Consider the following 22402-nt stretch of genomic DNA (forward strand, 5'->3'; position numbering starts at 1 on the left):
TTTCAAAAAGTTGCCTGTTATATAAACTTAGTTGCTGATATTAAAGAAAAATAATTTAACAGTACCCTTCTCCAAATAACTGACTGTAAACAAGCAAACACTTAAATAATATACCATGTAATGATAGCTACTAACAAAATAATTAAGTCCCGAACATACTTCACCCAATAAAAAAATGTTATTAACCTCCCCAACTGGCCAGTTTGGGGTCATTCTCCCCTTCTCTGTCAAATATTCTAATGTTACTGTAGTTATATACCAGTGTAAAGGCTATCACAACTAGAGAAAAACAGGACAAGACAGAAAATGCAAACTGTTAAGCCCAGAACTAAGGTTACTGCTAAGCATATATTATCACCATTCAAATGTATCCACCTTATATTCAAGTAAAAGACTGGAAGTCATTTTTGGCTTACCCTGTCGTTAACATCACATTCTTAAACTAAGACAAGATTTTATTTCATTTTATTTTTTTGGCCGTGCCTTTTGGCTTTCGGGATCTTGGTTCTGAACCAGGGATTGAACCCGTGCCCCCTGTGGTGGAAGCTCGGAGTCCTAACCACTGGACTGCCAGGGAATTCCCAAGATTTTAGAGTAGATAGATTTTAAAGTTTTTTTTTCTTGGATTAATACTTTTATTCTTCACAAACGTTCATTTCTTCCATCTTTTCTACCTAAAAATGCATTTATTTATTTAATTAAAAAATTTAAATTTGTTTTACAGTTTTTAAAGGTTACTTTCCATTTAATTATTAACAAAATACTGGCTCTATTCCCCATGTTGTACAGTACATCCTTGAGCCTCTCTTATACCCAATAGTTTGTACTTCCCACTCCCCCACCCTATAGTCCACCCCACCCCAACCACTAGTTTGTTCTCCATATCTGTGAGTCTGCTTCTTTTTGTTATATTCACTAGTTTGTTGTATTTTTTAGATTCCACATATAAGTGATAGCATACAGTATTTGTCTTTCTCTGTCTGACTTACTTCACTTCACATAATGCCCTCCACACCCATCCATGTTGCTTCAAATGGCAAAATTTCATTATTTTTTATGGCTGCTTAGTTATTCCAGTGTGTGTGTGTGTGTGTGTGTACACATAACTTTTTTGTCCTTTCATCTGTTGATAGACACTTAGGTTGCTTCCCTATCTAGGCAGTTGTAAATAATGCTGCTATGAACACCGGGGTGCATGTATCTTTTCGAATTAGTGTTTTTGTTTTTTTTGGATATATACCCAGGAGTGGAACTGCTGGATCATATGGTAGTTCTTTTTGAGGTTTTGATTTTTTTTTTTTTTTTAAAGAAATGTTGCTCTTCAGGGTATTTTTGAAGGTTGCTATGGTGATTAATGATATGTGATGTGTCAGGACAGGGCAGTGCGGTTATTACCTTTAACATATACTGTATTCTTTGTATGATTTTAGAATTCCAGGATTCTAGAACCTATGACTGAACTAACTTAGCTGTTGACTTCTTTATTTCCATGTATCTGACACATTTATCATTATCACTCTAGACAATGAACCAATTTTTCTTTGGCTGAAAGAAGTAGAATAAGCATTTCTGGCTCAATATTAACAATGTATCTACAGCAACATCCTTCCTCCTACTACATACCTTTGCTGGTATCAGTTTGGATATTCAGCTTATAATAACCAAATGATAGTAATTTACCAGAATTAGTCAGCAGTTTTGTGATGACACAAACCTATTTAAATTGATATATAGTTTTATTTTATTAAATACTTCTTTGAAATAGTGTAGCCTGTTTAAAAAAAAGTTAGAAATGAAGAAAAATAGTTAACGTGTATTCAGTTATACATAAGTACCAAAAAAACTGGCATATAAAAAGGTTAGCTGCACAGTATAATGAATGATTCTCACTTAGATGCAAATGATCTTTCGGCAAACTTTTTCTGTAAAGGGCCAGGTAGTCAGTGCTTCAGGCTTTGTGAAACATGCAGTATCTGTCACAACTCGTCCATTCTGCTGTGGTAGCATGAAAGCAGCCTCAGACAAGAGGTAAAAAAAATGAGTGTGTGGCTTCCCAGGTGGCGCAGTGGTTAAGAATCCTCCTGCCAAGGCAGGGGACATGGGTTTGAGCCCTGGTCCAGGAAGATCCCACATGCTGCGGAGCAACTAAGCCCGTGCGCCACAACTACTGAACCTGCACTCTAGAGCCCGCGAGCCACAACTACTGAGTCCGTGTGCCACAACTACTGAAGCCTGCGTGCCTAGAGCCCGTGCTCCGCAACAAGAGAAGCCCACGCACCGCAATGAAGAGGAGCCCCCGCTTGCCGCAACTAGAGAAACCCCACGCGCAGCAACAAAGACCCAATGCGGCCAAGAAAAGAAAAAAAAAGAGCGTGGTTGGGCTCTAACAAAACTTTACTTATGGACAGAGAAATCTGAATTTTATTTACTTTTCATACATTGTGAAATATTCTTTTGATTCTTTTTCATTTATTTCAAAAGATAAAACTATTCTTAACTCATGGGCCATAATTCTCTAATCCCTGGCTTAGAACAGTGCTTGTCCAATAAAGTAGCCCTTAGCCAAATATGGCCCTCGAGCACTGGAAGTGTGGCTCATGCAACTAAGAACTCAAGTTCTAATTTTATTTATTTTTAATTAGTTTAACTATAAATAGTCACACATGACCAGTGGCTACCAAACTGAACAGTGCAAGTCTGGAATCTAATCAAGCATCTAGAATAGCTGTGCCCAGTAGATTTATACTGTGAGCCACATCTGCAAATCAAAGCTTTCTAGTAGCCAAGTTAACAGAAGTAAAAGAAACAAGTGAAATTCAATTTTAAGAATGTATTTTATTTAGCTCAGTATATAAAAAGTATTATCTTTTAAAATATAATGAAAATAAATAATTGCTGAGGCATTTTACATTCTTTTCTGGGGACTAAGCCTTTGAACTCTCGAGTATGTTTTACACTCAGCACATCTCAGTAGCCACCTGTGACTAAAGACTACTGTAATGGACAGTGCAGCTCTAGACAGTTCATAGGAAATACAGGGAATAGTGAAATGAGTTACAAGTCACCACAAAGATTTAACAAGTCCAAAATGCAGAATATGCTACAAAACAACTTATCTGGAATCTTCAAATTGAAAAGGCAATGTTATGGAAAGAAGTGGGGGATTATTCTAGAATAAGAGACTAAAGAGACCTAACAAAATACAATGTGTGATCCCGGATTGAAAAAAGTTTGAAAAAAAAACCACTAGGGAAAATGTTTTTGGCTCAAATGAGGAAATTTGTATATGCACTGGATATTAGCTCATATTATAGATTACTGTTAATTTTTGTTAAGTGTAGACAAATAAAGCAAGTATGGCAAAATGTTAACAACTGGTAAATCAAGATGGAAGGTACAGAGATGTTCTTTGTTCTCGGCTTTTAACATTCTTTCATGTCTGAAAACTTTTGTAAAAAAATGTTGAGGGAAAACAAAAGCAAATGGTTTATTTTAGTGGTTCCCACAGGTCAGATGGGCTGAACCACCATCACCTGAAAAAGATTTTTTAAATAAAATTCTGACTTCTAAGCCTAATCTCAGAGTCAGAATCTTAAAGATGCTTCCCAGCCCTATTATGATATACATCCAGGTTTATGAACTCAAAATTAACTCACTGACAATTTGGTCAATGGGCTAAATAGGAATCATCTATTTCTTACTTGTTGGAGTAGGTGTCATACAATCCCACTTTTCCATCATCAGTTCCAAAAGCTAAGCAGCCTTCCTTGGTTGGGTGCCAGCACAGCTACAAAAAAATGAGGAAAGGGGCAGTGTTAAGGGAATCCTTAGGTTATACTTCAAGTGTTCAGTTGGAAAACATTCTTGTTCTTTCTGTCTTCTAATTTTAAAAGTAACAAATTCTCACTATTTAAAAGAGAGAAACAAAGAAGTATTAAAAACAAAGTAGGGCTTCCCTGGTGGTGCAGTGGTTGAGAGTCCGCCTGCCGATGCAGGGGACACGGGTTCGTGCCCCGGTCCGGGAAGATCCCACATGCCGCGGAGCGGCTGAGCCCGTGAGCCATGGCCGCTGAGCCTGCGCGTCCGGAGCCTGTGCTCCGCAACGGGAGAGGCCACAACAGTGAGAGGCCCGCGTATCGCAAAAAAAAAAAAAAAAAAAAAAAAACAACAAAGTAAAAGTCACCTGTAATCTCACCATCCAAAACACCCCATTGCCAATTCTGTATCTTTCTAGACATTTTTTGTGGATGAACTTTATATATAATTGAAAAAACAAAAATAGGTTCAAACATTTAAATGATATGCATGATACATTGTTGAGTGGGGAATAAAAGATTCCAGAACAATTTAGAAAATATGATTCTATTCATCATTAACAAAGCTTGGAAAGATAAGTCACAAACTGTCAACAGTGGTTCTCTGGATGATGGAAGTGGGAGAATGGAGTCAAGGGTGGGGTAGGAAACATTTTTTGCTTCCTACACTTCTGTACTGTGGTTTTCGTTTTGAACCACAAACCTTTATTGCTTTTAGACTAAATAGCCACAACAAAGATATCACTTTGAAGAAAAACAAAAAAATTATACATACTGTTTTGTAATCTGCATTCCATGTTTTGTAATTTGCATTTTTCATTAATCATTAACATTTTCCCATATCAAAGAAACATCTACATTATCACTTTTAATAGTTTAATACTATTCCCCATGTGGTTATAATTTAATGTATCTCCTATGAATGTACATCCAGGTTATTTCTGATTTCTTACTATTAGAAAATAGTGTGACTTGAACAAAACCTTAATTTTACAAACAAAGCCAAATTTCGGAATTAGGAGGTATGTAATGGGTTTGGTCAGAGAGAGTCCTTCTGCTGTTCCACTTTCAAATTGCATCGAAAATACCCTTGAAGAAGTCTGAATTCCCAATAGAGTTCATTTCTATGAATAGGTACTCTCTAAAAGAGAATTAGTTATTTGAAAAAAGTTCGTGGCAAGCTCAAAGAAAGCTTCCTTACCGCTGTAACCTTGGACTTGACACCCTGCCAAAAAATTTTCACATCATAGTTGTTCTTTATGGAGAATGTATTCCATATACGGATCATGCCATCACCAGCGCCTATCGCCAAACAGCCTGTGTCTACAGGAGAGAAAGCCAGACTGTAGGCAAACCCACCAAGGGAAGGCAGGGTCCAGCAGCACTCCAGGGTGGCCATGTCCCAACATTTTACCTGAAAAGATTAAGGGTTAGGGTCTTTATAAAGAAGGTCAGAGAAACAGGAAAAAGAATCAACACTTCAAATAGGATGGGCTCAGAGTACATCAGGATAATGTAACTTAACTATTCCAGTAGGAATGAGAAAAATAAATCAGTTATAAATTGTAGAGCTCAGAGGGATCTTAGAATACATTTATTCCCTAAGATGCCAAGTGAATCAAAAGCACAGTTAACTAGAACCCAGGCTTCCTATTTCCCAGAGTTCAGCGGCTTTTCCACTCTACTGTATCACTGTATTACAGCATTGGTAATTGTCTCATTTGGCAAACTCAAAAAAAAAAAAAGATACAGGTGGCCTCAGGACAGTGGAAGAATCAGAATCATTATCTTCAAAAGCAAAATATTTTATCATAGCCAGTGGAAGAGGAGTGCTGAGTTTTTAATTGTCACTTGTTTAACAGTGACTTGGAAGAGAATGGTCAAACAAGCCTAGCTTATTGTAAAACAGAAAGGTGTCTCAAGTAAAGCCAATTGTCTCTTACAGAGACTGTGCCAAGAGGAGATGGCTCTGCTACCTAAACTATAGACAAGGGTATTTGAAAGCTAAGGCTTGATGATCTCGCACAGCCTTCCATGGACACATCTACTCTTCCTTGTTGTACCTGCTTTAACAAAAAGGCATTTGGTGGTTTCTCAGCTTTCCCCTACTTTTCTGCTGCTAATGTATTTAATGCCAGTCAGTAACAGTAACTCTGAAATTGGAACGCGGGGGCAAGGTGAGGTGTGAGAAATGATGTATGGTTTGAAAAAGCTCTCTAATCCCATGCAAGTCCTCAATCACTGCTGTACAGTGCTGAATGCAAAATAAGCTGTTCTTACATCTCTGTCCATTGATGTGGAAAGCAGCAGCTGTTTGTCATCTTCAGTTTGTAGAGGACATAAATTAAACACAATCCTTGAATGATTCTGCCCTTCTGATGAAGCACTAAAGAGGGTATATTTCCGTTTCCAAGACTGAGTGAGATCCCATAGTAGCAGTTCGCCTCTGTGAAGGAAAAACAAGTATTCTCTTTCATGAGCAATCTGAAAACAAGTGATTTTGGGCCAGAGAGTGTGGGCCCTCAGCTGCAAAATAATTTCTGTTCATTGTTCCTTAAAGGAGATAAAAATTACATATTCTGAAATAGGCACAAAATACCTCTGGAAAAACACACACAAAAACAAAAAAAGTCACTGCCTATGGGAAGGGGAACCAAGTAGCGAAGACAGAGGTGGAGAGGGAGCTTTGGAGTTCCCTGGTGGTCTAGTCGTTAGGACTTGGTGCTTTCACTGCAGCGGTCCAGGTTCAGTCCCTGGTTGGGAAACTGAGATCCCGCAAGCTGTGTGGTGTGGCCGAAACATTAAAAAAAAAAAAGGGAGCTTTACTGTATCCTTTAATTCTTTTTGAATCATACAATTGTACTGGACTACCTTTTGAACAGATTTTTCCTAAAAGCTTTAATTATAAAATGCCACCATAATTTGCAGAGCCACAAAGGCTTTAAGACATAGTATGTCTCTTTTGGAGCAGTGGCGGTAGTTGGGTCGTGACTAACACTTTGGGGTATTTCTATATGCTTTGCCTGTATTACCTCATTTAAAAGCAGGGAACTTGTCTGTTAAATTCACTTATCATCTCAAGCAACTAGAATCTGGTGCTCAATAAATTTTGCTTAGTGAATGGCCATATTCATCCTAAGAGAGAGGAAACACTTACATCCTCCCCTTTTTTCCTGTGAAGTCACTGAAGCTCAGAAAAGTGAAGGGTCTTGCTTATGAACAGCCGGTAAGTAACAGACTGATTCTGAAATTCAGTTCCGCCTGACTTCAGAGTCCACACTTAAGCACCACAACTCTTATTAGACAGCACAGGTATTAGTTCCATGATTCTTCCATTACAAATGGCCCATTATAATATAAACCTTAGTCACTGCTTTCTCCATCTTCTGTGTCTAGAAAGAAAGGCCTAGGAATTCCTGAGGCTAGAGAGAACAAAATATGTCAGAGAGCATGACCAAAAAGACTTACCCAAAACAGCTGGATACCAGCTGTGTTGGCTGACCCTTGGGCCAATGGAGTGTCAACCAAAGGCGCTCTTTAACAGTTGGGTCTATACCCCCTCCTCTTCTCTTCAGAAAGGGCAATTTCAAAGTCATCACCACTGCAGATTAAAAGAAGGTCCATGGACAGTCAAGACAATGAAAGTACATGCATGAAGCCACCAGCAGTTCACAATACAGTTCATGTTTCAAAGTTTGTTAGTTTGGTTGCTTAGAATTCAGACCTCATTTTCTCATGGAAATTTACGCATATAGTGGTTAATACTAGTCTAGCAAATTCTGGTCAAACAAGCTCTTACAGGCTGTCTTGGCAACTTAAACATTAAGAATATGGTGTGTCTGGGAAAATGAGGTTCCAACTGGGATGGAGAACCCAGGTGGTAACACAACCCAAGATTCTTCAGAGTTGGAAGGACAGAGGGTAGGAAGCACAGAGAGTAGGACTCCATCTTCTAGTTGGCAAGAAATCCAACAAAGGGGACAAATTTGACAGCTGTGGTGGTAAGTTCTCCACTCCTGACATGCTACTGACCAGATGTTCTTAGTCCCTACTGTGTATGAGAACTACCACTGGCGCTTCTAAAACTACATATGCCAGGGCTCTACCCCTAGAGATTCTGATTCAGCAGATTTGAGGTGGGGTCTAGGCACCTCCAGCTGATTCTGCTGCATGACCAGAATTGAATACCATTGTATTAGACATCTGTAAGTTCAGAGATTACCCTTTTGGAGGGATTCCTAGCCCGATGTTGTCCCCGCTAGGGAGTATCAGCCAAAGTGTGTCCAAAAGCAGTCCACAAACCTTAAAAAATTCTGCTTTCCAAAATTATACGACTAGTTACCACTAACTGAACCCTAACTATGTGCCAAGCACTGTGCTACTTGCTTTACGTGTACTAATGCATTTGGACAAAGATGAAAAAACTTCCATGGTTTTACATAAATTGGAGAAAGAAGACTGCTGTAAAGAGAAAAGCTAGATTTTTACTGTAAAGGTAGAATTCATTCTGCCTGGAGTTCCTCTCAATCTGTTCAATATAAACTTAAGGTAAAAGTTCTGTTCGAAGAGAAGCTTGGGAAAGCTATATGACTGAGGGTCTCTGTAATTTGGGTAAAGTGAGCTTTTACATTTAAACAGGTACTTCTATATTAGGTATATATTATTAATTCTGCATTTGTGCATTAAAAGCTCTAGCTCTAGAGATCTTTTCCATTCCTTTGATCCAGGCCTTGCCAAGTTCAGGTATTCCCATTCTCATAATAAACATCTTGCCCTCCAGGCCAAACAGTGATCTTTCTGTGAATGCAGTAGAAAACCTCATTGCCAACACCAAAGCCAGATGTTCAGAGTGCAGAGAGCTCTAGCCCAGGCTAAAACTTTCTGGATAGAAAAGTAAAGAACTGCTTTCTGACAGATGACACACACTGAGGATAACAAGAAATAATAAGCTTCTACTTCTACTGGATTGATAATAGGTTATACCACAACGGAAACGTTAAATGTCAGTCTTACCTCGGCCTCTAGAGCAGCTCCAGATACGAATGGTCTGATCTTTGCTTCCAGTAGCTAAGTAGCAGCCTTTTTTTACTGGAGTTTGTGCTATAACTTTCCCATTGGGGATTTCAAGTTCTTCTAGGGTAGAGATGGTAATTTTGTTTTTAATTTGCATTAAACATGCACTTATCAAAGAAAAATTAGTTTGCAAGGGTTCCTGAAACTTAGTTACGTTTTCATAGATTTGATCTGTAAAATCTAGTTTTAAACATAATTCAAATTATACTATTCTACCCACTTTGTTCTTTAGGTCTAAAGAGTACTGAACCCTCTTAAATCATCTCTACCTGAATTTTCCTCTTGATTTATGAATAAACAATCTTCACCAGGCAGGGGGCACCAGGCTATGGAGTGGATCTCATCATCGTGGCCTCGAAGCCTGTGTATAACTTCTCCTTTCTTGCTGATGTCAATTATAACCACTATGCCATCCTTGTAGCTAAAAAACAAGAGTTAGAAATATTACCGAAAAATGAAGACAGACTGTCATTCTAGGAAACATTTAGGCTTAGGAGTTATTGTGCATTTCTAAAAGTTAAGTGCATTTGGGGTAGGGGGAAGGAAAAAGAGCAAGAAATAATCTTGCTCTGTCCTTATTCCAAAGTACTTATTTCATGTTTTCCAGTTTTTAAAAAAACCCTCCCCCATGCCAAACTGCTGGCATTAAGTTATACTATACACATTGCCTGGCACGAAGCTCAAACAGTGGACCATGCCTGTGCTCAAGGGGAACTTATAGAAGAATAGTTCTGACAGGGGTCCAGCAATTTCCCTAATTGGAAATGAATTTGTCCTAATAAACTAAAAATACCTCCTTCCTTTTACAAATGATCTTACTTTTCTAACAAAAGCTTCAGAATTCTAACTTATAGATCTGGATATTCCAAGGCTGTCAGTTTTTGAATTCAGAAGAAACTCAGAAATTTTTTGTAATCGTTTTTTGTTTTTTTTTTAATGATGAAGTATTTCAGACACAAGAAATATCTACTCTCTAGCTTAAGAAAAAAAATATGACCTATACAGTTGAAGTCCTCTGTACATCCCACCCCAATCAAACCTCTCTCTCTTTCTTTCCCAGAGGTAAACTGCTATTCCTAAATTTTGTGTTACATTAGTCCTAGCCTTTCTTTGTATATATTCCTAAATAAGATACAGAATTACTTTGTACATTTAGAAACTCATATAAATGGTATCATGTTGTCTGTTTTTCTGTAGCTTGCTTTTTTCACTCATTCTTTTTGTGAGTCATTCATGTTGACACGTGTAACTCTAGTTCCTGGTCAGTCGTTTATACTATTGCATAGTACTCCACCGTGTGAATATACCATAAGTTTAGTTACTCATTTTCCTTTTGAAGGGCTTCCATTTTTTTCTACTATTACAAACAAAAAATGCTATTAATAATTTTATACACACTTAAGCAAGCTTCAGGTTTGATGCCTAGTAATAGGATGTTAAGATATACACATTTTCGCTTTACTAGAAAGTGCAAAATTGCTCTCCAAAGTGGACATACCTGTTTACATTTCCTATACACTAGACAGTCCTACAGGGAAAAATACCATTACAGCTTTATTTATTTTTCTCCTTTTATTAAAAAAAAATTTCCCCATTACAGCTTTATTTAAAAAACATGAAATCATAGAATATATCAAATCTTTGAAGACACAGACTTTGAAAACCATCAAGATATATAACCTAATAGTCATGTGATCAACCTGTTTTGCAATTTCAGTCAAGACTTCAGGGACTGTTTTGAAGAACCTCTAAAAACAAATTCTGATTCAATCCTGTTTGATTGTCTTCCACCTGAAAGACTCTTCTTGTGAATTCCTGCTTATCTTTCAAGGTCAGTTTGATTCACGCTTCTCTGACCCCTGCCTACTACCCTTTCTGCTCCCTCTCTTATACTCCCACCAAGACAATGCTCCCATTTCATGGAGACCTCCGATCACAGACCCTTTCCATTTTCACTGTTAACTCACCCACACCTGTCTTCCTGTCCTTCTCCCCATGCAGTGCAGATTTCATGATCCATCATTATATTCACTCCTTAAAAAAACACCCTTGGGCTTCCCTGGTGGTGCAGTGGTTGAGAGTCCGCCTGCCGATGCAGGGGACACGGGTTCGTGCCCCCGTCCGGGAAGATCCCACATGCCGCGGAGCGGCTGGGCCCGTGAGCCATGGCCGCTGGGCCTGCGCGTCTGGAGCCTGTGCTCCGCAACGGGAGAGCCTGCAGCAGTGAGAGGCCCGCATATTGCAAAAAAAAATAAAAAAAAAAAAATAAATAAAAAATAAAAAAAAAAAAACACCCTTATCTCCTTTGTTCCCCCTTTCTCTCAGGGGTATTTACTCCACAAAACTCCAAACCTGGTTGAATCCAACCATTTCCTTTCTCAACCAGTTTGAGTAGTTTACTTAAAATTCATGACCACAATCCTTGACTTGGCACTCAACCAGGACCACAGGACCTGCAGTTTCTCTCAGTAAGTTCATTTTCCTCTTCTCTGAGATGACTGTTTTCATACCCTCTTCCTGCATCCAGCTCCTTCCCCACCCTGAACTTGACTCCACCTCTTTGACTTCTTCTCCACCTCTTTCTGCCTCACTAAGAATATCAGCAGCCATCAGAATGAAACACCCTCCTCTTCCAACAAGATCTGTGAACCTACTTGCACCTATTTCCACATTCTCAGCTGTTCTTTCTACTTGTGGTCTGGATCCAGTTTCCTCTTGACCTCCCATTATCACTCATGTATTCTTCACTGTTCACCCCTGCCACAGGCTCCCCCTTTTCTGCCTCAGCATCAGCATAAAAACATGCCTTTGTTATCTTCCATTTAATACTCCCTTGACCCCCATACATCTCCTCTGGCTTCATGTCTATATGCACGTTGTCACAACCAACTGTGGAAACGTTGTCTCCATATGTATTTACCTCACCTCCCAGTCTCTTGAATCCACTCCAGTTGAACTTTCTCCTCCTACATGCTTGTGCTTATGTCTAGTCTTCAAACTAGAGAGAATGAACATCTTTGGGAGAGAAGTAAATGGAGTGGTGAAGGAGAGGGGATTGTGCTCTCAGGCAGCTCATGTGAAACAACCTTGGTGATCACTGGGGAGACAGATCCTAATGCCAGATTGCTTTCCCAGTTGAGTGGGAGAGCTAAGGACCAGAGACAGAGCTGAGTCATTTGACACTTTGGGAGTATATGTTATAACCAAGGGTAAGTATGGAGGAAAAAAAGAAGAAAGAGGACATTTCTGACATTTGGAGGTTGACTGAAGAAATCAGATATGAAGAATGAGTAAAGTACAGTATCATGGAAACCAAGGAAACAAAAATAGAATGGGAGAGACAGTGAGGACCCAGAGGTCACAAGAATAAATGATAGCAGGGGTGAAGGGAGAGTGGTTAATACCTGTAAATGGTTTCCTCTGAGGAATAAAGGGACAGGAGAAGGTAAAGAAAATGCAAAGTAAGATCATAAACAAAAATAGATCATCAATGCAGATGGCACAGTACTTACCCAATGGCTACTAAATCTTCATGATGAGGTGAGCAAGTAAGACAGAAAATTGTCCTGGGTTCTATAAAGAGGTGCTGGCTGTCATTTCTATTAAGCCAGTAACAGAAAACTACTCCTTTTTCATCTCCAGATACTAGTAAATCCTTTACTAGAGGAGACCAATGCAGTGCTGATATTGTATGCTTTAAAACAAAACAAAGATATCTTTGCTTTTCATTTGTCAATGCTGAACTTTTTTTACTTAGTTTTTAACCTGTATAATGCTAGGCACATTATAGGTACTTAATAAATACTGTTAGGACCACTTGTAGAGCAAAACTACATTATAACCAAATGATAGGAGAATTTAGGCTACTGGGGATCAAAGAGCCATTTAAAAAATTTCTTCCTTCGATAGATTAATGCAAAGTTCTTACTAAGATTAACTGAGTCCTTTCCTACATTCTCTAGGCAGGTATATCAATTAATCATCTAGTTTGGAAAGAAGTTTCATTCACTTACAGTTTATATCAGGAGTCTTTTTCATGGTAAAGTGCCAGAGAGTAAATATTTCAGATTGTGTGGGCCATACTGTCTCTGTTGTAACTACTCAACTCTGCCACGGTAGTGTGCAAGCAGCCAATACTTAAAATTGTAGACAGTACTTAAATGAATGACTGTGATTGTATTCCAATGAAAGAATTCGCAAAAGCAGGCAGCAGTGCAGTTTGCTGACCTCTGATTTATATGCATCTTCTTCCAAAAAAGTTTTGAGGTACCTTACAATATAGAGCTTCTAATCTAATGAACAAACACAATTATAAAAGTTACCTTGCACAGATGAGCTAGCAAAACTATACTTGAAGAAAGAGAACTCTGGTACAGATAAATAATAATGGTCTGAGAAACCAGCAAGTCATGGTACCTGATGGAGCGCATGTTCCGTCACAACTGTTTTTGTCTCTACATCCCAGATTTTCACAGTCCCGTCATCGGAGCTGGTGGCGCACAGGTTGTATTGACCCGGGTGATGACAAAACGTGAAGCCAGACACCCTTTCGGTGTGTCCCACCAACTCCCCTATGACTTCAAGCAAAACCAGACTCCAGATTAAAATGCTACCTAGGATTCCTGGCAGAGTCCTTCTGTTGTTAGATGGTGATTGGGGCCTCACTTATCCCATGGAATAACAAAAATTTCCAGGGACTCACAATCAGAAACCCCAAGTGCTGGTATTGGCTCTGCCACCTGACTTCAGACAAGTCTTTTTATCTTCTTGGGTCTCAGTCTTCTCAACTATAAAATACCATTCATATCACTTGATGTGCCTAGTTCTTAGGCTGAGGAGCAGCTCAAGTGAAGAATGTAAAAGGGATTCCTATTTAGATCTGGCCAGAAGTCATTTGGAAAAGAATAAATATCTGGCATGCCATATCCCAAGGCATAATCAAAACCTAGTTTGGAGCCTGAAAGCATCCGGCTCAAGTCATTCATCTTACAGAAATGAGTATCATATATTTGCAGGCTCTCTCTTAGGACCTGGAGCTGTAGGCAGCCCCCAACCCCAGGAAGGCTCTCAGGGGGCCCGCACGCACTGGGTTGGGGAGGAAGGGCTAGGTGTTACAAATGCCTGGCGAGACACATGGATAACTCTTCAGTAAGCCAGCGGATCCACGTGAGAGCGCCAGGAGGCGGGACCACTCAGCCGCAGCTTGGTGTACAGCCAACCTTGGAGACCCGGACACGACTCAGTTTAGATGACTGTGAGCGGACCCTCCTCCCTGCCCGAGTCTGTTTCCCCATCTATAGAGAGGGGGGTGATTGGACACGCCCACTCGGCGCCCCCGGGGAACGCAATTAGTGCAGGAAGGCTGGGGCCAAGAGGTGGGGAATTACCTCGAAATGGGGACGTCCCTGGGATCACGTCCGCTCCCGGGCCCACGCGGACAAGGAAGACAGAGGTCCGCGCCGCGAAGCCGAAGAGGCCCCCGGGCACGGCATCGCTGCATCGGGAGCAGTACCAGTTAGGGGAGGGCGGCAGCGTGCGCGGTTCCTGTCCCATGATCACGAGCAACCGGGGACGAGGGAAAAAAGCTCTGAGGCAGACAGTTCGTAGCCCTACGCCGGAGACGGGAATGGGGCGTGGTTAATTTAGAGCCCCGCCTCTTGGGGCCGCCGCTACGGCGCGCGCGGAGGTCCAGGTCTCACTGCGCGCGCCGCTCCTGCGGCCTCGGGGCTGGGAAAGGCTGGGCCCCGCGGGCGGCTCTTTGCCCCACCAATGCCGCCTGCGGCGGGAGGGTCTGGTGCTGCTGGTTAGGTATTCTCACTTGCTACAGCAAGGAAGGTTAATTAATAGGTTAGAATGATGGAGTCACCTCCCGGCACTGCTGGTTTATTCTCTGGACCTGTTCAACCCTATCCTATCAAATATATTTTAAAAGCTATGTGCCGCCGGGGCGCCTTGGTAGCTCTGGAGATGCTTTAAACGAATCTACAAGAAGCCAATTAACAAAAAGATAAAAGTTCGAATCAGAAATTTCTGCAACTGGGTGGAAATTCTGGCTCTGGTTTTTGATACCCAAGAAGCAGCAGAATAGAGTGACTCTCTTTTGATCTGATTAAGTGCCAACTCTATGAAGGGGCTGTATGTGTTAAGTGCTGTGGAGGAAAAAGAGCCAAAATTTCCTTCCAACTCAAACGTCCTAAAATGCTCAGTTTCTGCGCTTACACTCTTCTACTCCGTATTGGTTTGCATTGGATACCAGGAACTCTTGCATATGTAGCAAACGAAACCTGAGCTATCTACGCTAATGAAAAGATATATATATAGATAGATAGATAGATAGAGATATATAGATATAGATAGATATAGATAGATATATTTACTTATTCGGATGTGGGTAGGAGCACTAACTTTGGAGGCACCCAACCCTAGATTGACCACTGTATTTGCCAGGTATTATCTGAGAGACGTTAACCTATCCTAAATCTTTTTTCTCAGTTGAAGACCTGATAATACAGGTCTAGTTGGATTGCTGTGAGGAATACGTGAGATTTCGTGAAATGCCTGCTGGCCATATATGGTAGCAAGTGCCTGCTGATTATTAACTTATCTCTTGGAGGTCAACCTGGAGATTAGCATCATACTTTGTATTTGAACTGTTTGTTCTTTATTTTTATTTATTGAAGTATAGTTGATTTGCAATATTAGTTTCAGGTGTATAACATAGTGATTCACAATATTTAAAGATTATACTCCATTTAAAGTTATTATAAAATATTGGCTATATTTCCTGTGTTGTACAAAATATCCTTGTAGCTTATTCATTTTATACATAGTAGTTTGTATGTTTGTTCTTTAAAAGAGCTTTCACACAATCTCTAGTGATCTTCACAAGCCTGTGCCGTAGGGATACTTAGTTCTTTTAAGAAAACGGAAGCCCTCCCAGGTTAGTTGGCTTGGTTCACGGTCTCTGTTTTCCTAATCCTTTCAGACCATTTGTGAGGTGAGGCTTCGCAGTTTTTCTGGATCCCGACGAATTTTCGGAAACTCACTAGTCTTTGACCTTTGTTAAGTAATTCATTCCCAAGCAAGGCTGATCAGACCACACCTTAAGCGCCGGCCGCGTGTTCACGGGTCTCCATGACAACACCTCGCGTGTCAGTTGCGGCTCGGTCTCGCGATAAGAGAGGGGGGGGTTAAATCCGGAGAATTGCGCATGCGTTTTGCCCACACGGCCTCTGAACTCGGAGGCTTCCGTAGAGGGCGGGAGGAAGATGGCGGCGGCAATACTGGATCATTTGGGTAAGGATTTCTTGGTGGGTGGAGGAAGGGAGTGAGGTGGGCGTCTGAATTGACGGCGTGTGTTGATATTGCAGGTGCGTTATGGATGCAGAATCTGAGGGGGAAGCTGGCCTTGGGGTAAGTCTTTCGCCTCGGAGTTGGGGAAGGGTCCAAGCCTTAGTCTTACTAGTCTCAGTTACTTAGAGCCTAAGTGCCAGGCTCTGCTTTAGGCTCTGAGGCTAGCGAACGAGACAGCCAGTCTCTGCTTTGCCACCCTGTGTTTTCACCGCCGTACTGCATAGCCCTGCGGGTATCAGGATTATCTATGACCGAAGGGACGTAGTAAATGTCTTTTTTTTTTTTTTTTTTTTTTTTTTTTTTTTTTTTTTTTGCGGTAGGTGGGCCTCTCACTGTTGTGGCCTCTCCCCTTGCAGAGCACAGGCTCCGGACGCGCAGGCTCAGCAGCCATGGCTCACGGGCCCAGCCGCTCTGCGGCATGCGGGATCCTCCCAGACCGGGGCACGAACCCGTGTCCCCTGCATCGGCAGGCGGACTCTCAACCACTGCGCCACCAGGGAAGCCCTAAATGTCTTTTTTGAACACTCTTTTCTAATCTTTTTGGATATGGTTAGATTCTCCCACCCAAACTGGGAGCGTACTTTTCTAGTTATCTCTGTAATTATTTGCTTATGTGGGCAGGGACTGTATTGTAGCCAGGTGCGGTTTACATCGTGCCTGACATTGTGTTAAAATCTTTGTACGCCTTATCTCTTTCTCACAGCATCCTACGTAGTGTAGGTACTGCTCTACGCATTTTTTCAGACAAGGAAATTGAAGCCCTCAAAGTAAAGTAAGTTGCCCAAGGTCCCTCAGTTACAGGAATTTTGAAGCCTTATACTATATTTTTAGAGCATTCTTTGACCTCAGGACAAAGCGTTCTTTAAGGTTAGGGAATGCAGCTGAAGTCAGTACTGGCAAGAGGCTTTCTCTGCTCCCTTCTCATTGTTCTTCTTCTGGAGTACAGCTGTGGCTCTTTGGAGGTTGACAATCTGATTGTAAATTTTCTGATCGATGTATTTGTTAACATTAATTTTGGTTTAGTCCATAGACTTTGGAGACAGATAAGTTGAGTGTGAGTCCACATTTTAACTGCGATTTTGGAAAAGTTACTTATTCTTTCTAAGCTTCAGTTATCTTCTATGATATGAGAGGAAAATTAGTACTACCTCATAGATTTTTAATCAGGATTAAATGAGATAATGCTTATGAAGTGTTTTGTACAGTGCATGGTGTATAATAATCCCGCCCAAAATCTTAGCTGCCATTAGTGTTTTTATCATTATGAACTACTATTGAGTTCCCATTATATCTAGATTCTCGGCTCGAGGGAGGAAGAGGTGGGCTAAAGAAGAAAGTAGGAAGTACTGGCACTTAGGATTTGTCTTCACTGCTTTCGTAGATTATCTTCTATCACTCTACCCCCAGCCATGCTGATTTACTTACTTTTTCTGAGGATGCTGTGCCTTTACTTGTTTCTTGGTTTTTCATACTTTTCTCTCACTTTCTGTCAGTAACAGCAGTCCTCATTATTCAGACCCCTCTTTAACTGTTTCCCCTTCATGATCTCACTAAAAATGAAAGAAATCAATTTCTCCTTTCCTTTAGTATGTGTTCCTTAAATAATGGCTTCATGTATATGTGTCTGTGTCCTTTGCTACCTTGTGTATCCTGGACAGTTAGGGACACTTCTTGTTTCTTTTTGTAGCTCCAGTATAGGGTCTTGCACAAAGTGAATATTTTGTTGATTTTTGTTGATTTAAATTGTCCCACACTGACTTGTATTGGGAAGCTCTGAGCAAGTAACTAAAGCAGCTTGGCTTCAGTCTTGTCATCTGTGTAATACAAGAGGGTTGGATTTTGCTAGGTAGTCTTGGAGGCTCTTTCTAGTTTTGAAGTTATATAATTTTACAAGTCCCCATTCTGAACTTTCTAGTGGGGAAATGACCACATGAAAACTAAGTAGAAAAGGCATAACTAATGCTTATGATGACCGTGTAAAATTTTAGAGATATCTAAGTCAGTGGTTGGAAACTTAATTACATACCAATTGCCAGACAGGTAATAGAAATGAATGAACTAGCAGAAGTGGTCTTTGTAAAAAGAGAATGGTAGGGCCTGTGGCAGTCATAGAGTGCGTTCCTCCTGTAAAGGCATTGAATTAGATTTTAAAAATGCTGCTGACCAAATAAAACTTTTCTGCAGGCTATATTTGGTAGCAGACTGACAATTTCCAACCTTTGAATTTCAAGTCTCCCATTTTACTGATGCATGCATTTGGGAATTTTTGTGACTTGCTGAAGGTTACATGGCAAACCTAGGATCTAAACAAAAAATTCTCTGGCTTAAAATAGTGCTGTATCATATCCTGGGAGAGCCTGAGTCATGAGCCCTGAAGGGGTTCTTCGGAGGAGTCTTTCTGGAAGAGGTGAGTTTGAGTTTAAAGAGTGAAGAGTATATTTTGGTGGTTTAAAAGTTTGAAGGCACTGGTTACTAAGCTGTACATAGGTTAAAATTCTCCACAAGAAAAACCAAGTTGGAAATGTCATGAATCAGCAGTTTGGTGGATAAATGATGAGAACAGTGTGATATATTTGAATAAATACTGGGCTTCAGGTGATAGAGCTGGATTTCAGGTCTCTGTCAGGGACAAGTATTGTGGTCTTGGGCCATTTGCTTAACTTCTGTGAGGCTCAGTTTCCTCATATCAAAAAATGAGGATAATATTTAACTTCAAGGGTGGTTGTGAGAACTAAGAGACTAATACGTAAAATGTCTATTTTAACGCCTGGCACTGTGGAGGTGTTTTGACTGGGGATGATATTGCTGTGAAGTTGTTTGAGAGGAATCAGATTTAATGCTGGAACCAATCAGTAGTTACTCAACACTCTTAGATGAAATTACATATTTCATCTATCAGCCCTACTTTTGTAGAATAATTGGCAGGAAGATAAGAAACTGAAATATACATTAGCCTATTCAGTTGAGTCACTCTTAAGAGACTTTTCCAGTGTAAGGGGTAGTAATTATCTCTTGTTTTTATGCATCCATGCTTTCAGTGTTCTGATTGCTATGGCCAGCAGATTTGACAGCCCCGCTGATTTGTGCTCTCCTAAATAGATCTTACCCTATGATCTGAGGGCTTGTGATTCCTTGCCCTTTAGGACAGTGGTTCTTAAATTTGAGTCACAGACCTCTTTGAGAGTATGACAAAAGCCACAAGAAATGTTCCCAGAAAAATGCATATCCCATTCATAGTTTGGCTTGTAATTTCATAATCCCTAGTATAGGAATCTTTGCACTGGGACATCATAACTAAACAAAAGGACAATAATGATACACAATAATAAACGTAACTACACAATAATGATTAGTGGTGTAAAGTATGTTGGAAAATGTGTCAGGCAGTGACCCTTGTGTTAATGGGTGAAATATTTTCCTCAATATATTTTGAAAAATGTCAGTCCTGCAGGAAAGTTGAAAGATTACAATGTCATCAGTTGTAAACATAACTCTATAAATATACATGCTTTTTTCCCTGAATCATTTGAAAGTGAATTGTACACGTTATGGTACTTTACTCCTCATCACTTCAGGTTGTATTTCCTAAAAGTGACAACAGTCCCCAAGAACTACAAACCATGATCAAAATGGTATGATTTAATGATCTTTTATTTTTATGTTTTAGTTAAAAGGATTCAAATAGAAATCAAGTGTATGCTGACATTTACTTTTTTTTTTTTTTTTTGAGGGGGGTGGACTGTGCTGTGTGGCTTGCGGGATCTTAGATTCCCGACCAGAAACTGAACCTGTGCTCCCTGCAGTGGAAGCATAGAGTCCTAAACACTGTACCGCCAAGGAATTCCCTGATATTTACTTTTTTTTTTTTTTAGTTTATTTTTGGCTGCACTGGGTCTTCGTTGCTGTGCGCGGGCTTTCTCTAGTTGTGGCGAGCAGGGGCTACTCTTTGTTGCGGTGTGCAGGCTTCTCATTGCTGTGGCTTCTCTTGTTGTGGAGCACAGGCTCTAGGCGCGCGGGCTTCAGTAGTTGTGGCGTGTGGGCTCAGTAGTTGTGGCTTGTGGGCTCTAGAGCACGGCCTCAGTAGTTGTGGCACACGGGCTTAGTTGCTCTGTGGCTTGTGGGATCTTCCTGGGCCAGGGATCGAACCTGTGTCCCCTGCATTGGCAGGCAGATTTTTAACCACTGCACCACCAGGCAAGTTCCCTGACATTTACTTTTGAAAAAAGAAAAATTGACCATTATTGAGGCTTGACAATAAGCCCTAAAATGGCCATGCGCTAAAACAAGGAGACCTTATAGATGGACATTTTCAATTCCGTAATATTTGTTTGTTTAGTGAGTCTCTTGTTTATGTGACACTTTATTCCTTTGAAAGCACTCTCAAGACTCTTCTTTCAGTTAGAGTTTGTATCTCCTTCAAGTCTAACTCATGGATATGAAAGGTTTCTGTATTAGTTTCTTAGGGCTGCCGTAAGAAATTACCCCAAACTGGGTGACTTAAAACAAATGAAATTTATTCTCCCACAGTTCTGGAGGCCAGAAATCCAAAATCAAGGTGTCAGTAGGGCTGTACTCCCTCTGGAGGCTATAGGGGAGAATCCATTCCTTGCCTCTTCTGGCTTCTCTCTGTCTTTACCTCACCTTTCCCTCCTTTTTTCTGCTTCAAAACTTTTTCTGCATCTTTCTCATTAAGAAAAACAGAATTGCATTTAGGGCCAAACAAGATAATCCAGGATAAGCTCCTCCTCTCAAGATCCCTAACTTAATTACCTCCTTTTCTATAGAATGTATTATTCACAGATTCTGGGAGTAAGGATGTACACATATCTTTGGGGCCACCATTCAGCCCACTATATTCTCTTTCAAAAGAGGTCTATTGTATCATCTTCAGGTCTTTTTTTTCAGAAAGATGCCCTGTAAATCACACCTTTACTTTTGCTATGCCTTTAACCTGGAGTGCTCTTTTACCAGGTTTCTGAATGTGGAAGTCCATACTTTGTTCAACACTCAGCTCAAGTCCCAACTCCTTAAAGCCATCCTGATTACCCCAGCCCTCCTGTGACTTCTTCTGACATTTTAAGCCTGTTGCACATTATGGTTAATCCTTTATCTCTCTAACTGAATTTTAAGTCACTTGAGGGCTGGAAATAGGTTTTATGTCTCTTTGCATTCCCATCACCTAGAATAGTACCTGTAGTACCCTATCCTTATTACTTGGTCAGTAAGTGTAAGTTGAACCATCAGTCAGCCTGAACAGATGCAAGTTGTAGTCTGAGAGATTGCCAGAAATGAGATTCAGGTTTTTCCACTCCAGTGCCAAGAAGGAACCCTTACGGCAAATTAAGTATAGGTACAGATTTCCAGCTTTATGTAATAGAATAGTTTATATGCTGATTATACAAATTCTTTTAAGTATTCCTTAGGACAAAATGAGGGCTTTAGAAGCTCTATATACCCATGCAGTTAGTTACTCACTAGAATATGACTGTTATTGCTCTGAATGATACAGTAGTGATATGAAAGATTTAATGCCTTATTTTCACATGATTATTGACACCAGAGGCTTCCACTAGCTTTTCTGAGGGAAGGTGTTAGATCTGTGAACTAGGAAGTTGAACAAGAATATATTTATAAACTTCCTAATTTATTCTCAGATTCTTTTTAAAAATTGTTCTACTGAGAATTGTGACTTTTTAAATTTGTTCTCATCCCCTCTATAGTGGGCCAAACTCCCCAAAGTATATAAGTATAAATAAAAATAAAAACAAATGAATAAATATGTGCTATATCATGAAAAAGAAGAGTAACATGGGGGCAGGGAAGAATGAAACTTTTTTTTTCTTGACATTATTTTATTTTTTATTTTTTACTTTTTTACATATTTATTGGAGTATAATTGCCCCACAATGGTGTGTTAGTTTCTGCTTTATAACAAAGTGAATCAGCTATACATATACATATGTTCCCATACCTCTTCCCTCTTGGGTCTCCCTCCCTCCCGCCCTCCCTATCCCACCCCTCCAGGTGGTCACAAAGCACCGAGCTGATCTCCCTGTGCTATGCGGCTAGCCGCTTTGGGGCTGTGCTCGCTTACCCCGAGAGGTTACAGATTGGAGATCTGTCTGATGAATCAAGCCTACAGATATGTTTTGTCTGTATGT

At 40.3% G+C, this 22402-nt stretch overlaps 3 protein-coding genes across 10 annotated transcripts in view; 2 read left to right on the forward strand and 1 right to left on the reverse strand.

Annotated features, from left to right (window-relative positions):
* CNOT8 (CCR4-NOT transcription complex subunit 8) overlaps positions 1-9167 on the forward strand; it is a 58843-nt gene extending 49676 nt beyond the window's left edge. Inside the window, exon 7 of the mRNA XM_081233777.1 lies at positions 9121-9167. Within this exon, the coding sequence (XP_081089903.1) occupies positions 9121-9126 (6 nt within the window). The 3' untranslated portion in view covers positions 9127-9167. The remainder of the gene's footprint in view (positions 1-9120) is intronic.
* The window catches only part of GEMIN5 (gem nuclear organelle associated protein 5), a 42465-nt gene extending 27960 nt beyond the window's left edge, over positions 1-14505 (reverse strand). For 3 of the 5 annotated variants that reach the window (XM_081233769.1, XM_081233767.1, XM_081233766.1), the window contains exons 1-9: positions 14276-14505; positions 13305-13465; positions 12401-12582; positions 9158-9309; positions 8829-8948; positions 7284-7416; positions 6096-6261; positions 5017-5229; positions 3702-3787 (exon numbers count right to left, since the gene is read on the reverse strand). In XM_081233769.1, the coding sequence (XP_081089895.1) occupies positions 3702-3787; positions 5017-5229; positions 6096-6261; positions 7284-7416; positions 8829-8948; positions 9158-9309; positions 12401-12582; positions 13305-13465; positions 14276-14441 (1379 nt within the window). In that variant the 5' untranslated portion in view covers positions 14442-14505. The remainder of the gene's footprint in view (positions 1-3701; positions 3788-5016; positions 5230-6095; positions 6262-7283; positions 7417-8828; positions 8949-9157; positions 9310-12400; positions 12583-13304; positions 13466-14275) is intronic. The other 2 variants (XM_081233770.1, XM_081233768.1) reach the window with 1 other exon arrangement.
* A 1582-nt stretch (positions 14506-16087) lies between these two features.
* MRPL22 (mitochondrial ribosomal protein L22) overlaps positions 16088-22402 on the forward strand; it is a 44904-nt gene continuing 38589 nt past the window's right edge. Inside the window, exons 1-2 of one of the 4 annotated variants that reach the window (XM_081233779.1) lie at positions 16088-16184; positions 16259-16301. In XM_081233779.1, the coding sequence (XP_081089905.1) occupies positions 16157-16184; positions 16259-16301 (71 nt within the window). In that variant the 5' untranslated portion in view covers positions 16088-16156. Of the gene's footprint in view, positions 16185-16258; positions 16302-18574; positions 18649-22402 lie in introns of those variants that run through there. The other 3 variants (XM_081233778.1, XM_081233780.1, XM_081233781.1) reach the window with 3 other exon arrangements.

Source organism: Mesoplodon bidens, assembly GCF_964165515.1.
Source record: "Mesoplodon bidens genome assembly, chromosome: 4".
Taxonomy (NCBI): domain Eukaryota; kingdom Metazoa; phylum Chordata; class Mammalia; order Artiodactyla; family Ziphiidae; genus Mesoplodon; species Mesoplodon bidens.